Genomic DNA, 16179 nt, shown 5'->3' on the forward strand with positions numbered 1-16179 from the left:
ATTCCCTAATGTATAACTTTTACAAAGCAAAGCATAGCAAACTTAAGTGTCCAGCTCAACAAATTTTAAGATGTGTGTGTGTGTGTAAACCATCTAATGACCACCAGATCAAGTTATAGACCATTTCCAGCTCTCCAGCAGGCTCTCTTGTACCTTGCCCTAATCACACTCCCTAAAGGTAACCACTATTCTGACATCAATCAACATTTATTAGTTTTTGCCTGTGCTTGGACTTCATCTAAATGGGATCATGAAAAATGTACTCTTTCATGTTTGGCTTCTTTTGCTCCTTATTATGTGTCGTGAGATTTGTCCATAATGTTACCTGCGTTAGTAGTTTGATCCTTTTTATGTTTTTGCTGTGTCACATCACAATTTATTCATCCTTTTGACTATTGATGGACAGTCAGGCTGTCTCTAGTTTTGGGCTATTTGAATAAAGCTGTTCTGGACATTTTTGGTAGATGGTCTTTTGATGACAGATTTTGGTCTTTTGATGGACAAAAGCACTCCTTTCTCTGGGAAAGGAGTGGAATTGCTACGTCACCATGTAGTTGTATGTTTAGCTTTAGCAAAAATTGCCAAATGGTTTTCCAAAGTGGTTGAACCAATTTTCACTTCCACTAACAGAGGGTGAGTTTCGGTTGTTCCGCGTCTTTGCCAAGACTTGGCGTTTTCATTTCAGTCATTCTGCTGGGTGTGTAAAGGTATTTCACTGGGTTTTACTTGCATTTCCCTGATGACTAATGATGTTGAGCACCTTTTCATAAAAATAAATATTTGTTGAAAGAATGGATGAATAAAGAATTTGAATAAAAATGGAAAGAAATCTGACCATCTCGTACCCTGCTTAAAATCCAGAAATGGCTCCCCATCAGTCGTGGGGCCAGGCTGAAACCCCTCCTCCAGCCAACAAGATCTTGCATGCTCTGGCCCCTCCTGATCCCTCCTGCCCCAGATGAGTCCCTTCTGCTTCTGTCTCTGATTCCTACCACCCAGACTGTCTTCAGGTTCCTCCAGGGACTTTCTCTGTCCTGCTTCATGGTTTTCCATAAGCTGTTTTCTTCATCCCAGAACACAGCCCAGGCCTCATGAAACCAGACTCATCACTTGTATCCCAGTTCAAAAGACCCTTCCTCCAGGAAGCCTTCACTGACTTCCACTGCCAGTAGGCCAGGAGGACCCTTTAAAACCCTCTTACTCCCACTTTTTCTTCCTAGCTTTTATCACAGCTGTAAATATACTTTGTGTGATTATTTGATTAACCTGTTCCCCTCCCATTAAAAAAAAACACTTTAAACACCCCTTCCGCGCAAGAAACCCCAACACTTTAAGCACCATAAGAGCAGCAACTTTGTCCTGTTTCCAGAAAGACCTGGCGTATAGTAGATGCTCAGTAAGTATTTGTTAAATGTATAAATGTCAAAGCAACAGCTCAAAGAGCATTATAACCTAAAAGTAATTATCCCATAAAAACTCACTCACCCTGAGGGGAACCTGGGCCAATAAAAAAAAGTCACAGAAAACAATGCTATCTCCCTCCCTCCCTCACTAGGTTCATGGCAGGGCAGTGGCAGGGGGAGGGGGGGCGGTCTCAAGTTCAATCACTCTTCCTGTTTTATTTGGTGCAGCTGGTGTGTGTGTGTGTGTGTGTGTGTGTGTGTGTGTGTGTGTGTGTGTGTGTGTGTGTGTGTGTGTGTGTGTGTGTGTGTGTGTGTGTGTGTGTGTGTGTGTGTGTGTGTGTGTGTGTGTGTGTGTGTGTGTGTGTGTGTGTGTGTGTGTGTGTGTGTGTGTGTGATGGAAACCATACATCAGGCAGGGGATTAAGGAGGAAAGCTTTGACTCCCAGGCCCCAGGCCCAGCTTCTGTCACTGGCTGCCTGTGTATTAAAAAGAGACAGTATAGTATGCATTCCTTGGAAAATCTGAACAAAATGAGTGAGAACACTCTACCGTCTCCTCATCGAATCTGAGGGCCAAATAAAAAGGAAAAAAAAAAAAAGAGACAGTATGGCAAGATGGTTAGCATTATAGATTCCTCCCTTCCCGATCAGTCAGCTTGGATTCAAAGTTTGGTTCAGCCACTTACGGTCTACATAATCCCTGACAAAGTACTCTGCCTCAGTGGGCCTCAGTCTCCTCAACTGTAAGATGGGGATAATAATAGTACTTACCTCTTGGGGTTCTTGTGAGCATTACACATGTTAATTCATGTTCATTGCTAACAGCTCAGCCTTGGGAAGCCCCATGACTGTGAATGCTTGTTAATTATTACTGTATCTCTAGTCCTCAGTTTCTTTACCTCAAAGGTAAAGATCAGTAACCTGGTTGTTTCCTAAGTGCTGCAGAGAAGGTGGAGAAAATGTCAAAGCTGCTTGCACACAGCTGTTTGGGTTGGAGATTGGAGCCTTCAGGCTGAGTGCTCTGGAGTCAGACTGGTCATGGGTTCCAGCCCCACTTTTGCCGCTTGCCAGCTGTGTGACCTTGGGCAAGTCGCTTCACCTCTCTGAGCCTCAGTTTCTCCACCTGTAAAGCATAGATTAAATAGAGTATCCACCTCCTACTGTTTCTGCGTCAGCTCTGGAGTCAGCAGGCTGGGTAAGCCCGGTGACCCTGGAGAAGTCACTCAAACCTCTCTGCCTCTTGTTTTCTTCCTTCATGAAAAGGGAGTCATAACAGTGAGGGTGCAGTGAGGACGCAGCTACGGTGTCTGGCACTCTCCTGGCTCATAGATGGATAAGTACACTCTATTTCCCCCGGTTGTTTCTATTACTAATGCTGTCGTCGTCGTTGTTGTTACAGCAGGATTTGAAAACTGGTCGCGGGGTCTGGACGCAAAGGTCGCGGCCGCATCTACAGCGGACTTCCCCGGGCCTCCTATGAGGGGGTAAGATCGGGCGCCCGAGGGTCCGGGGCCAACCGGCCGGACCAGCGACGGTGCAACCTCCCGCCGTGGCCCAAGCGGGCCGGACGAGGTGAGCGGGGCGGGGCCGTGCGGGGCGGGGCCGCCGCATCCCCGTGACGCGCCGGCCAACCAGGCGGCGTTGCGGCCCCGGCTCCCTCCGCCGCTGCCTCCCGCCCTCGCCGCCGCCGCCGCCGCCGCCGCCGCCGCCGCCGCCGCCGCCGCCGCCAGCAGCCGGGCTAGTCCGTCCGCCGCTCCCCGCCGTGCCCGAGCCGGCCGCATGGCGCTCCGCGGCTTCTGCAGCGTCGATGGCTCAGACCCCTTCTGGGTAAGTGCTCGGTGGCCGCCCGTGCCGCGTGGGGCCGGCGGCGGGGAGCGGGAGGGAGGGAGGCCGGCGGGCGGGGAGGCAGGCGGTTAGGGCGAAGCGCCGGGAAGGGCGGGCCGGGCCCGCAGCCCCGGGGACCCCTGCCGCCCCGAGCGCCGGGCTCCCCACCCAGCAGCTGGCCTGGGGGCTCCGCTCCCCAACCCGCCCGCGGCCGGCCCCTTCGGGAGTGCTGCTGAGGGGGGAAAACTTGGGTGACTCGGCTCCGGGGAAGCAGGGCGTTGGGGAGGGCTTGCCTGTGCCCGGCTCTGGGGCTTTTGGGGGAAGGTGAGGGGCCAGAGCCTGGGGGAGGGGGCTGAAAAGAGGGGCCCTGTCCGCTCTGGGGTTCCCTTTTCGATTAAAAATAACCTGCCGGGGAAGGAGGCGCCAGAGGTGGGGGGTGTCTCGCTGCTTAAGTTCCCCCATCTCCTTTGTGGTTTGGAGCCCCCTTTTCGCAAACACCCCGTTACCAAAGGGCTGAGCTGGGGAAGGGCTCAGGCTATGGAAAGGGGCTTCCAGCGACTGGGTTGAGGTTTTCCCCCTCCCCACTTGTTTTGCATCCATATTAGTCTCCTGTGGTTACAATTTTTTTTGTCATCTTTTACTTTCCTTTTGCTTATACTTTGAGGGGAGTTTGGGGGAACAGGGGGAAAATTAGGGAAGTTTGAGGAACAGCCAGGAAAGAAGGTAGGGCTGCTCACCCCTGCTCTGACTTGCCTGACCCTGGGGTCGGGTTTGGGGTGCAGCTGAGGATGCCCAGTATCCTGGTACCAGTGGGCGTGCCATTCCACCCCCTGAATCGTGAGGCTCGTCTCTGTGGGGACCCCCACCTCCAGGTTTCTTCTGAATGTCCATTGCTGAGCCTGCTGAGTCTTCGGAGTCCATTCTCTGTGGTTTAATCCCCAGTGTCTTGGGCTTTAGTTTCCCAGTAATGCTATTTGCCTCTTTGTTACAGGAAGCACTCTTGTGTCCCACCATCTTGATTATTGGTAAACACGGAATGCAGTTCTGGACAGGATAGTTTTCCCACTTTTGTTTAGGAATCAGGAGAGGGAAACACCCTTGGTTCTTTGGAGCCAGTGATTAGCATCCAAAAATACCTTCTTGTTCTGTTTTGTGGTCCTCTCCTTGCAGGCTGCATTTGGAGTGTTGAAAAGTCATCCTTGAGGGCCCCGTAGGAAAGGCTTTATTTTTGGGAGGTATCACTTGGTAGAATAACAAAACACTGCTGGGTATGTCTCACATTTTCAGGCCAGTGGGATCAGAGATTTACTCTGGGGCTGGAAATAGTCCAGAGCTTTGCACTCAAGGTCCAGGACTAATTGGAGAGCAGACTTATTTGCAAAGTAGTGTTGTACTTAGCAGAGAGAGGAGAATCTGAGGAGTCCTTGCTCCCCGTACCTGGTGTAACAACAGCAAGATGATTTCTGCAAGAATCAGATGGGGATCTGGTCTAGTGCTGGCTGTGAATACTGGAGTATTTCCTTGTTTATTTTCTTCTCATAAATTACAGAGGGGAAAAAATAGGCGGCTGTAAATTAGATTCTGCACCAGGGTGTATTTCATTGATGGCAACTGGCAGTTGACGTCTAGTCAGGTTTTCCAAAGTCGACTGGGTTTGGGGGTGTCCTCCGTTTATTTAGCTAAAGAAGCTCATCCGGGGAAACAGTTGTGTTTTTTCTCCTGCAAGGACTTTTGCTACAGAAGTTGCCAGGTGGTTGGCTTTCCCTTCTGCCAGGCCCTGCATCTTTCCCCAGTCTTTGGCCCTGCAGACTTTTCTCTGCGCTCCCTCCCTCTGGATTTCTGGACTTGCTGGATGTCCCAATTTCTGGATGTGCCCTGGAACCAGAGTTTGAGAGTAGGCAGCTGGGGCATGAGAACTTCCAGGTAGCAGGAGAAACCAAAGTAATTGAAAGCAGGTGACTTCTGTGTTTTCCAGGGCACACACTCAAGGCCGGGAGAGACTCTGTGACCTTGGGCAAGCCAGTGTGCCTCTCTGTGCCTCAGTTTCCTCATCTGTAAAGTGGTGGTGGGGGCCCCCAAAGTCTCAACCTCCTGCGGTGGTTTTGAAAAGTAAATGAGTCCGTCTGTGCAAGTGGCTCAGCCTGTGCCCTGCACAGAGTTAAGCAGAGGTTATTATTCTTCTTTCCAAAGATGAAGTTGTGTGTTTCGAGTTGCTTGTCCTTCCTTTGGACCCACTTTTTCTTCACCTGGGGCATGGGATTGGGCCACCCACCCAGTCATGCCTGCCTCCTCCCTTGACCAAGGTCATGTGTTTAGAAATCAAGGTGACTAGCCCACCTGAGACTCTAGTCAGAGCTTTGTTCCTGGGCCAGTGCCGGCCTCTGAGCCCCAGGAAATGGCCAGAAAAACCAGCACGTGGAAATAGCCTGTGGTGAGTGTTTGGCTGACTTCCCACCTTCACCCAGGCAAATGCTCTGGGATGGAAAAAGAGGAACTTGGTTATCTAAATGGAAAACAGGGGCTGAGTTCCCCAGCGCTGGGTTTGCCTTTGTTTTTTTTTTTGAGGGTGGTTGTAGGGGGGCGGGTAGGAAGGACTGTTTTGTGGCTGATGTTTAAATGATGGTTGGGAAAATGGGCACGGGCCTCCCCTTGCGAGTTAATTTTTTTAAAAAATTCATTTATTAATGTGTTGCGTGTCCAGTGTAGAAAAATCAGAAAATGTCGAAAAGTAAGCGACAAGTCAGTAAGCAGTGGAGTATGGCGGCTCTGAGCAGTGCTCACATCCCTGGGGTTCAAATCCTGGCTCTGCAGCTTGGGCGAGTTACTTCCCCCTCCATGCCTCAGTTTCCCCATGTGTATAATGAGGATGGTAACACGGTACCAAGAGAATCCTTGGCAGGTGCTTAGAATGTTGCTGCTTGGTATACAGTTAGCACTTAGTACATGTGAGCGGTGCAGCAACTGGAATTTTCTAGTTAATTTTTGCTGCTGTACCTGCTGCTGCTGGGGATGAACAGAAGTGGTGGATCTGTGTCATGGTTCATGGAGTCCTGCTAATATTTGGTCCTGGTGCTGATACTTGCCACGGAGCTGCCCTGAACCATCTTCCACCTGAGTAACCCCCTGAATATTCAATTTAGCTGCTAAAGGGTGGGAGAAAAGGAGTATTTTAGAAACCATTTGAAATTCTTCTTGGGGTAAGGTCTGACCTTGGGGTCAGGCTAATTCCTGGCGTAATTAGCTCCCTTAGGCTTTACAACAATGTAGAATGAGCGGATTTATTTTTCCCCCATTCTTCAAATTTTCTATGGGTTTTTAGACGCATCACTGTGCCTTCCTCCACCTTCCTCTCTGCCCCTCCTTCCAGTCTCCTCTTTCCCTTGCGGATTAGAGCCAAAGGGGCCCTGGAACTGATGGGGTCTTCCCCTCCGTCCACCCCACTTCACGCATGTTGAATCTGAGGCCCAGAATGGCAGCGTGACAAGGCGGATGGCTTTGGGAGGAGAAAAGCCATTTGAGAGGCATGGGCAGGGCAAGGGCTAGTTCAGGGTTCCTGGGTTCCCCTCCAGCCTTGCAGAACGAAGCCCCAGCGACCCAACAACAAGGAGCCGTGATCTTCTCCCAGCTGGACTGGCTCTGTTTGTGATAGTCTTGGAGGAGCCTCACGTTTGGAACCCAGTGGTGGATGGAAAATCTCTTTCCATTTGTGTTCTCAACTTTTTGGAACTAACGTCTCCACCTGGGTGTCTCATGGGTGGCTCCGGTTTACCGCGTCCCACATGGAACTTGGAGCCCCCTCACCCCAGCCCTCCCCATCTCAGCTGATGGCAGCCCTGTCCCCAGAGGCTCAGGCCCAAACCCTGCGTCATCCTGGACTCCCCACCTTTGCCTCCCATTGCACAGCTGATCTCTCAGCAAATCCTGTTGCCTGTTCCTTCAGAATGCCTGCTTCTCACTGCTTCTCCAGCTGCTGCTCTGACCAGAGCCACCATGGGCTCAATCCTGCATTTGGGTGTTCCCGCCTCAGTGCGTTCCCTGCTGCCCTCCTTGGCCCCTACAGTCTGGTCTCAACCCCGCAGCCAGAGGGCTCCTGTTAAAGACAGAGGTCAGATCCTCTCCCCTTCTGCCCAAGACCCTGCAGCGACGCCCCACTTCCCTCAGGGAAAAAGCCAGAGGGCTTAGAGAGGCTTACAAGGCCTGACAGCATCTGGTCCCCTCACCTCTCTGACCACATCAGCTGGTACTTTCTGTCTCCCTCACACTGCCTCAGGGCCTTTGCATTTGCTGTTTCCCCTGCCCAGAATGCTCCTGCACCTTCAAATCCTTGTTCAGATGTCACCCCAGTCAGCCTTTCCCTGACTCCCTGCCGCTTCCTTGTATTCCCTGTCCTCTGGCTCCTCCCAACCCCCCCTCCCCAACCCAGTACGTACTGCCATCTACACCAAATCTTTTTTTTTTTTTTTTTTTTGTGGTACGCGGGCCTCTCACTGTTGTGGCCTCTCCCGTTGCGGAGCACAGGCTTCAGACGCGCAGGCCCAGCGGCCATGGCTCATGGGCCCAGCTGCTCCGCAGCATGTGGGATCCTCCTGGACCGGGGCCCGAACCCGCGTCCCCTGCATCGGCAGGCGGACTCTCAACCACTGCGCCACCAGGGAAGCCCTACACCAAATCTCTTACTTATTTGTTTTGTTTACTCCCTGTAAACTCTCACCAAAAGGTCAACTTCACAGGGACAGGGGTTTGGCCTGTGCTGTGTAATCCCAGCACCTGGAACAGTGCCTGGAACATAGTAGGTGCTCAGTAAATATTTACTGAAGGAATGAATGACATGAAGCTTTGGAGTCGCTTGTGAGCTGGGTTGGAACCTCTTTCCAGAGCCCTCTAAGGATGAAATAGTCCCTTGCCTGTTTGGAATGGATTCTCAGGTAGAACAAGCCTTCCAGCTTCCACATCCAACTGCTTATATTTTGTCTTGCAAAGGTCAGAACTGAGTCTGGTCCGTCCCTTTTTCCAGGACTCAGAGCCTGGCATACTGTAGGCGCCATTAGCATTTGAATTTGAGTGTCTGAGGTATGAGTTCCTTGGGGGGAGTTAGATCTGGCCCACTGGTGTGCTGCTTTGACTTTATTTTAATGTTGAATTACTATGATTGCTAATATTTACAGATGGGGAGAATTCACAGAAAAATCTGCATTTCTGACTTTTGAAAGATCATTGCATGAGGGCCCGTGTTTGTACGTGGTGGTGGTCAGCTGGGGCTGACCACCTGCAGAACAGGCCTGCTGGCCCCAGGTTGCCGCAGTCCCCGCTCCTCCTTATTGTGCTTTAATTCGTAGGCCCGGCGTCCGTTGCCTTTTTTCTTCGTGCTTTCTTACCTGGTCTGCTTCCCTCACTGATGGACCCCACCTGGCACCCATAGGCATTTGAGTCGGCATCTCCCGCTTTGAAGCCCGGCCTTTTGGTGAGATGACTGGGGCCGCTCTGGCTCACTGGTTTGGTGCTGCTCTAGCTTGGTCATGTTGGCAGGAGGGAGATGGATAAACAAATTATCAATGCCCGGGGAATTTGAAGCAAACGTCTAGTTTGTGATGTCGGCTCCAGATTTTCATGGTGGGATAAGGTCTAGATTTCATCACCTCTTAATGGTCAGTAAAACTCTAGCCCATAAAAACTTACCTGAACGTTTTGCCAAAAGGAATAAAGGGCTAATGAAATGGATTGAGATAATGACAAGGACTTGAACATCCTGAGGCGAATGTTTCCCCCAACCTGGCGTGGTAACTGAGACAGCGTCTCTTCCGGTGGAGCTGTGGAACCCCTGCTTCCCTCTTGAAGGCTGAGCAGTGAGGAAGCCGGCGTGGGGGAGGGGTGATAGGTGTGGAGCAGTTTCTCATCCTGGGCACTCTTGACCTTTTGGGCCAGATAACTCCGTTGTGGGTCTGCCCTGTGCGCTCTGGGCTGTTTGGCAGCATCCCTGGCCTCTACCCACTAAATGCCAGTAGCACCTCCCCACTGTTGTGACAACAAAAATGTCTTCAGACGTCCCCTGGGAGGCGAAGTCCCACAGCCGTTGGTGGGGAGGAATCTGGAGGAGAAATCTGGGGCAAGACTTTTGCCTCACCCCTCCTGCATTTCCTTAAGCTTTTTTTTTTTTTTTTTTTTTTTTTTTTGCGGTACGCGGGCCTCTCATGTGGGATCTTCCCGGACTGGGGCACGAACCCGTGTCCCCTGCATCGGCAGGCGGACTCTCAACCACTGCACCACCAGGGAAGCCTTCCTTGAGTTTTTAGGCTGTTGAACGTCTCCCGTAATTGGCTTATTGGGGTTGCTGTGGAGAAGCTTAATGAGATGTTAAGGAGGTTAAACTCCAATTAGCTAGAGAAGCGATTGCAGCCGTTTCAGTGCTGTTTGCCACTTTCCACCCAGGGCTTTTCTCCCCGAATCCATTTGGGTTGGGAGTGGGGTTTCTGACGGCTCAGTCCCAGCGTGAAGTCCTGGTCCTTAGAGGTCAGCTTTGAAGCGCTGCTCGTTCATCTTAAACTGCCCCAGGATAGGTGGACAGTTACAAAGTCGAGACTCTACTTAAGTTTCCCCTTGGTTTAATTGTGGGGTTTCATCTCCTGGAGGAGGTTGCCAAGTTCTGGAAAATGGGTTCTAGGTGACCCGGGGAGGGTGGCATCCGGTACCCTCGGGGAATAATTCAGGTTTTTTGAGGCTTTTTCCTTCCCTCTCAGTGAGTTGTCTCTCTGAGAACCTCCGTTTACCTTTTATTGGCCTCTTGGGTAACTACGGATACGTGCTTGGGGATACCTTCCTCTCTGGAGAGCAGTTTTCAAGTGCCTGCGTTTCCCCGGCACGGACAGCTTGAGAGTGGTTTTTACAACACTGGATTCGTTCTCCTGTTCTTCCCGCAACCTTTTCTCACTCGTTCATTTATTCAGTCTTTTATTATTAATTGAGCATCTACAGGGTGCTGACACTGTTCTAGATGCTGGGAATACAGCCACGAACAAGGCAGACGAGGTCCACGTTCTCATGGAGCTTACGCTGGGGATGACCAAAATGATTTTGGGTGGCGGCAAGTGCCACAAAGATGTGAACTGGGAAGAACTGGGGTGCAAGCTATGATAGGGGCATGTCCAGGGAAGGCTTTTTGGAGGAGGTGACATTTGACCTTTGACCTGAATGGCAAAGCTGGCTGTGCAAGGGCTGGGGGAAGGGAGCCTCAGACAGAGGGAACAGCAGATGCGAAGACCCTGAGGTGCAGAGCCCGTCTCATGAAAATCTTGCCTGGAGCATTCTGCAAAAATCCATAAAGCACTAATAAAATGGCTTGTGGTAATAATAAGGGTTTGGAAATTCCAAGGAAGAAGCTCACTGCAGCTTAGCGAGGAGATGGAGCGTTACTTGCTCCCTGATAGTCATGGGCTTTTGATCCATTTAGGTTTGAACGAGTCTCAGGTTTATATTTTTCAATGAGTTTCATCTGTTTCAGAACCTTAGCTGCACCGTTCAGGGTCAGATCAAGTTGGAATTCCCCACTTGATTCCCCTTCAAAGCATTTTCAGGGCCCATTAAGATGATGAGGTGCTTTTCTTGCACGATTAAGATGACTTTCTACAGATTGCTAGAAAACTCTTCTTTTAAAACTAGATGTTGGAGTGAAGTAAGTCAGAAAGAGAAAAACAAATACCGTATGCTAACACATATATATATGGAATCTAAAAAAAAAAAAACGTTCTGAAGAACCTAGGGGCAGGACAGGAATAAAGATGCAGACGTAGAAAATGGGCTTGAGGATATGGGGAGGGGGAAGGGTAAGCTGGGACGAAGTGAGAGAGTGGCATAGACATATATACACTACCAAATGTAAAACAGATAGCTAGTGGGAAGCAGCCGCATAGCACAGGGAGACCAGCTGGGTGCTTTGTGACCACCTAGAGGGGTGGGATAGGGAGGGTGGGAGGGAGACACAAGAGGGAAGAGATGTGGGGAATATATGTATACATATAGCTGATTCACTTTGTTATAAAGCAGAAACTAACACACCATTGTAAAGCAATTATACTGCAATAAAGATGTTAAAAACAAAACAAAACAAAACTAGATGTTGAATTGGCCTGGAAGATCTTGCACGGTAACTTTTTTGATTGTGCTTTTACTTTCAAAAAATTATCATTTTAAAAAAGTTATAACTTTTTAAAAAAGTTATAAAAATCCCAGAATAAAACTATATTCTAGAAGAATATAAAGGGAAAGTAAAAGTTTCAGTACTTCCTCTCCCTGTGCTCTGTTTGCAGAAGTCGCCATTCATGGTAGTTTCTTGGGTGTCCTAGAAAATTTCAAGCATATGCAAATATGTATGAAGGGTGAGGGGGTGGGGAGAGATTGAAAATGAGTATCTTTTTTTCCTCCCCAAATAGTTTCATATTCTAAATAATGTTCTGTATCTGGCTCCTTTCACTAAGAAGCCAGTGTTGATTTTCTTTACATGTTAAGTCCATGCAAATTGAAAGAAAAAGGGAATAATACTTTGCAGGCCACACTTTCTTCTGTTAAGGACTGTGCTGTGTATTCACCCAGTCCTCCCTCAGTTGCTGTCAGGGTCCTTGGTTCCAGTTTTCAGTGTGATGAACGGTGCTGCCACGAGCACTCATCTTGGTACTGTATGCAAATAGATGTAAATGACAAAGCAGAGTAAATCCCTACCCCCACCCCCCCACCCCGAAATTGCTGGGTTGGGGGATATGTGCATTTTGAAATCTGACAGTTCTAATTGTCAGGTGGAGCTGTAGTTTATACTCCTACTAATGGACTCACCAACATTTATTAAGCACCTGCTGTGTTTGTGGCATTTGAGAGCATTGATCAGGCTGGGAATTGACCAGGCTCATGTTGCTTCCCTGTGTATGAGAGGGTTTTGCCCAGCGGAGTTAAACCTTACGTTCCAGTGGATTTGGTCCAGAGAATGATTGGTTTTGTTCTAATTTTAAAAAGATATGTTTAAATTTTAAACGTTCTTTGACGTCTTTGTTGTTTAAAAAGTGTTTTTACATCAACAATTTAACAACAGGTAAAAGTTTTACTCATAATCTAATGCTAATACATGCTAATACAACTAATACATGCTAATACAAGCTGATACAACTCGGATTTAATTTTTACATGTAAACTTTCTAGTTTCATTGTAGAGTTCTTTTGTTCCCAAAGTGCTACTCCTTGTGAGAAAACAACAGAGATGTTTAAATAAAGCGTTAACTCTCTCTCTAATCAATAACCAAGCTATACTTCCTGTCCTTTCTCTGTAATCATGGAAATGTTTATAAACATAAATAATATGCTTAAAAATAAAATGGGTTATGTTATAATCATCACTTTATTTTTGCTTAACATATGATACATGGCAATACATAGAATCTCACTAGTAATTCCTTAGTGAATTGTATAATATAGATTTGCTATAATTAATTCAGCCATTTCCCAGCTAATAACATCGCTTGTGTTATTCCCCATTTTTTGTTTCTGTAAACAATGCTCCAGTGAACATTCTTGTACATGGGTTAAAATTATGTAAATTTTAGTTTTTAATGGGTATTGGCTAGTTATTTTCCAGAAAAGTTGTAGCAAGTCCATTCCTAGTGACAGGGACTGAGAATTCCCATTTCTCTGCATCCTTCCTGGCACTGGACATGGCCGAATTCTGTTAATTTGATGGACAAAAAAGATATCTTTTTTCACCCATGTTTCCCTTAGAAGTTAGAAGCTGAGCATCCTACAACATATTCCCTGGTAATTTGCGTGTTCTTTTCTGTGCATGTCTTTCTTTCAGTGTCCTTTTTGTGCATGTTTACTCTGGTTTGCTTTTTCCTGTTAATTTGCGGGGCCTCTCAGCGTATTGGGAATCTCGCCCCTTTGTCTATCATGTGTGTCGCACATATTTTTCCATTGGCCATTGTTTGTTGGTGTGTTGACATCTGATTCTTGTCCAGATTTTTATGTGGTTTTGCAGGTTGCGCTTGTAAAGTGTGTACTATTTTCTATCCCACATTTTCATTTATTCTTGTAAGAATTTTCCCATGTTCCTGCACAACTTTTGTAATTATACCTTTAAATGTCCAAGCAGTAGTTCCTAGCATTGGTAGACTGTAATTTATATAATTATTGCCTGTGGTTTGACATTTAGGTTGCTGTTTCCCCCCTTCTTTTTTCTTTTTCTTTCACAGAGAACATTGTAATGAGTATCATACGGGTAGTGCCTGTTGACTTACTTTCTTGGAACATACTCTTAGGAGTGGAGTGAATATCTCAAATCATCGAAAAGGTTTTGTCCTATCTACAGCCTGGCTTGTGTTTAAAAAAGTGGTGGCTCACTTCTAGCAGGGTCTCTCTAAGGGTGCCCGTCATTATTGTTGTTGTTTTTACGATTGTTAATAGCAGATGACCGGTGCATATTAATGGCAGTGCCTTCTGCAGTCCCTCTAATCAGCTTTATAAGGCTGGAGACCAGTGGCCCAGGGGAAAGCTGGAGCTTTAGGGTGCTGGGGAAGGTGACCTTTAGGGTGCTGGGGAAGGTAGTTATAATTTAGATTACCCAGGAGCCCTATGATAAGGCTTCTTCCTCAAAAACAGTTTCACTCACTCAGGGTCGCGGAGCAAAGACACGTGGTAGTTTAGGCTCTGAGAACTGCAGTTGTAGTGTAATGGGGCTCTCCCTTCTTTTACTTTTGTCCACTGAAGTCCTTGTGGTCTAGGTGGACCACTTCACACTTGGTGCTGGGGTCAGGGCTGGCCTACTTCCAGCTCATTTGCATATTTGGTGGGGAGGGGTTGGAGAAATGGCCCCCCCCTCAGTCAGACCCTCTTTATTCCCAAAGAGGATATTAGTTGGGGGTGGTGGTGGGGGGGCCAAGCATTGGCAGCTGAAGGCATGGGGATACTTGGGCGAGGAGAAGGTGTAGCTCCAAAGAAAGCCAGGGACACATACGGCTGGGGTCACGAGGCCAGCTTCAGGGGCCTGGGTGCGAAAATCGGTCCTGCCAGTTCCCGGTGTGCGACCTTGGGCCAGTCACTTCACCTCTGGGAGCCTCAGTGTCCTCATCTGTGAAGTGGGGATCATGATCATGCCGTGTATCTCACAGAGTTGGAAAGAAAAGAGGCAAGATATAGAGGATGCTTAGCTAAGCGTGGCAGGCACTCGCTGTGGTGCTGCAGGAGGCTGGACAGGAGGGGACCGTGATGGACAGTTGGGGGCAGTGGAGTGGGGATTTCTGGTGTGGCAATTCTCTTCTGGTTTATCACCTCCTTGTAACCTCTGCGCCCACGCAGGCCTTGACAAAATCAGGATGGAGCCCAGCGCAATTTCAGGGATTCAGACTACCGGTCCCCAGCATCTGAGGATTTGGGCTAATTCGCCCAGTTGTTATGGGGTGTCTGTAGGGTGCCCGGGTCTGGATGAGGCATGCCAGGGTGTTGGGTGTCAGCTCTGAAATTGGGCTGATGGGTGGGGAAATTCATTCTGCAGATTTTCTTTGTAGTTGAGGATTAAGAAGACTTGCTTAAGTACTTAAATCCATGGCACAGGAGTGAAGGTGGGCTGTGACAGCTGAGACTGCTGACAGATGCATACTTGGGAAGTTCCAGGTTTTCAGCTACTGTAAAGATGGTCACGATTGAGTTACTTAAAGGGACTTCTTTTCTCTTATGCTCTTCTTTGTCTGACATTATAAGAGGTCCAGTATAAAATGAAACAGTACAGGAACCAGTATAGTAGAATGTGAAAATCCTCCATAATGATGCTCTTCTAGAGATAACCTCTTATTGGCATTTTAATTTTCAGTCTCTTTTCTCCGCACATCCCAAATATAAGATATTTTTTTAAAAAGCAGAAACGGGATTTTCTGAAAACATTCTTTATGTTTCAGTAACTGTGCATCTTGGATTCGACCCATTTTTAACTAACATATTTACTCAGAGGTGAAATGTCAACATGAGCCTAATTAAGTAATTTGCTAATAATTGTTTCCTCTCCAGGCAGTTGGATAGCCTTGTTTTATAACTTCTATGTAAGGGAGATCTGGGAATGATGTGAAGCAAGGTTGGGTGGGTGTCAAAGGGGCATGTTTTCCACCCTCTTAGATGCCCCTTGCAGGAGACAGAGCCTCCGAGGGTCAGTGCGCCAAGACTGTGAGCTGTGCACAGAAGACAGAGCTCTCACCCCTTGGTCCCGTAGCCTGGGCCCATTCAGTCGACATTCTCTGGGTGCTCTTGATTATCTTTGCACTGAACTTGATGCCGGGAGTCAAAGATGTGCAGAGCAGAGCTCCCTGCCACCGCTGAGTGCCAGTCTTGTCTGGGGATTGAACAAATGAGTGGAAAATCATAGCTGTGCAGTGCTACGAAAGGGAGCTCTGTGATGTAGTAGGGGGTTTGATCTGATCCAACGAAGGAAAGGAGAGAATTCCTGAGCCTATATGATATTATAGGTTTGGCTGCATGTGGCATAGACCCTAAACACAGTGGCTTAAGATAGAAGCTAAATTCTCTCTGGTGTAAAAATCCCAGTTTGGTGTGGCAGCTCTGTCCCTGAGGGTGTCAGGGGCCCAAGCCCCTCCTGTCTTGTTGCTTTACTGTCCCCAGGTGCCACCCACATTGTTGACCCAAGCATGTGTACCGCTGTGAATTCCCTGGTGGGCCAGTGGTTAAGAATCTGCCTTCCAGTGCAGGGGATGCGGGTTTGATCCCTAGTCGGGGAACTAAGATCCCACAGGTCATGGGGCAACTAAGCCAGTGCACCACAGCTACTAAGCCTGTGCGCTCTGGAGCCCGCATGCCGCAACTAAGACCCGACACAGCCAAAAATAAAATAAATAAATATTTTTTTAAAAAAAAAAGGAATGTGCAACCCCATGTCCACATTCCAGCCAGAGCAAAGGGGGCAGAAGGGTGCAACTCAG

General features: G+C 48.3%; 1 protein-coding gene and 1 non-coding gene across 5 annotated transcripts in view; both read left to right on the top strand.

The window, feature by feature from the left end:
* Positions 1 to 1883: 1883 nt before the first annotated feature.
* On the top strand, positions 1884 to 1977 carry LOC117201547 (small nucleolar RNA SNORD116). Its single transcript, XR_004483611.1, has one exon. It is a non-coding gene; the product is annotated as a small nucleolar RNA SNORD116 (small nucleolar RNA).
* Positions 1978 to 3098: 1121 nt separating this feature from the next.
* The window catches only part of ABCC1 (ATP binding cassette subfamily C member 1), a 133700-nt gene continuing 120619 nt past the window's right edge, over positions 3099 to 16179 (top strand). For all 4 annotated transcript variants that reach the window (XR_007472257.1, XM_049699592.1, XM_049699594.1 and 1 more), the window contains exon 1: positions 3099 to 3229. Coding sequence is in view for 3 of the 4 variants with exons in the window: in XM_049699592.1 (XP_049555549.1) it covers positions 3182 to 3229 (48 nt within the window). In the remaining variant the exon portion in view is untranslated. The remainder of the gene's footprint in view (positions 3230 to 16179) is intronic.

The sequence above is a fragment of the Orcinus orca genome, chromosome 16 (assembly GCF_937001465.1).
Source record: "Orcinus orca chromosome 16, mOrcOrc1.1, whole genome shotgun sequence".
NCBI lineage: Eukaryota > Metazoa > Chordata > Mammalia > Artiodactyla > Delphinidae > Orcinus > Orcinus orca.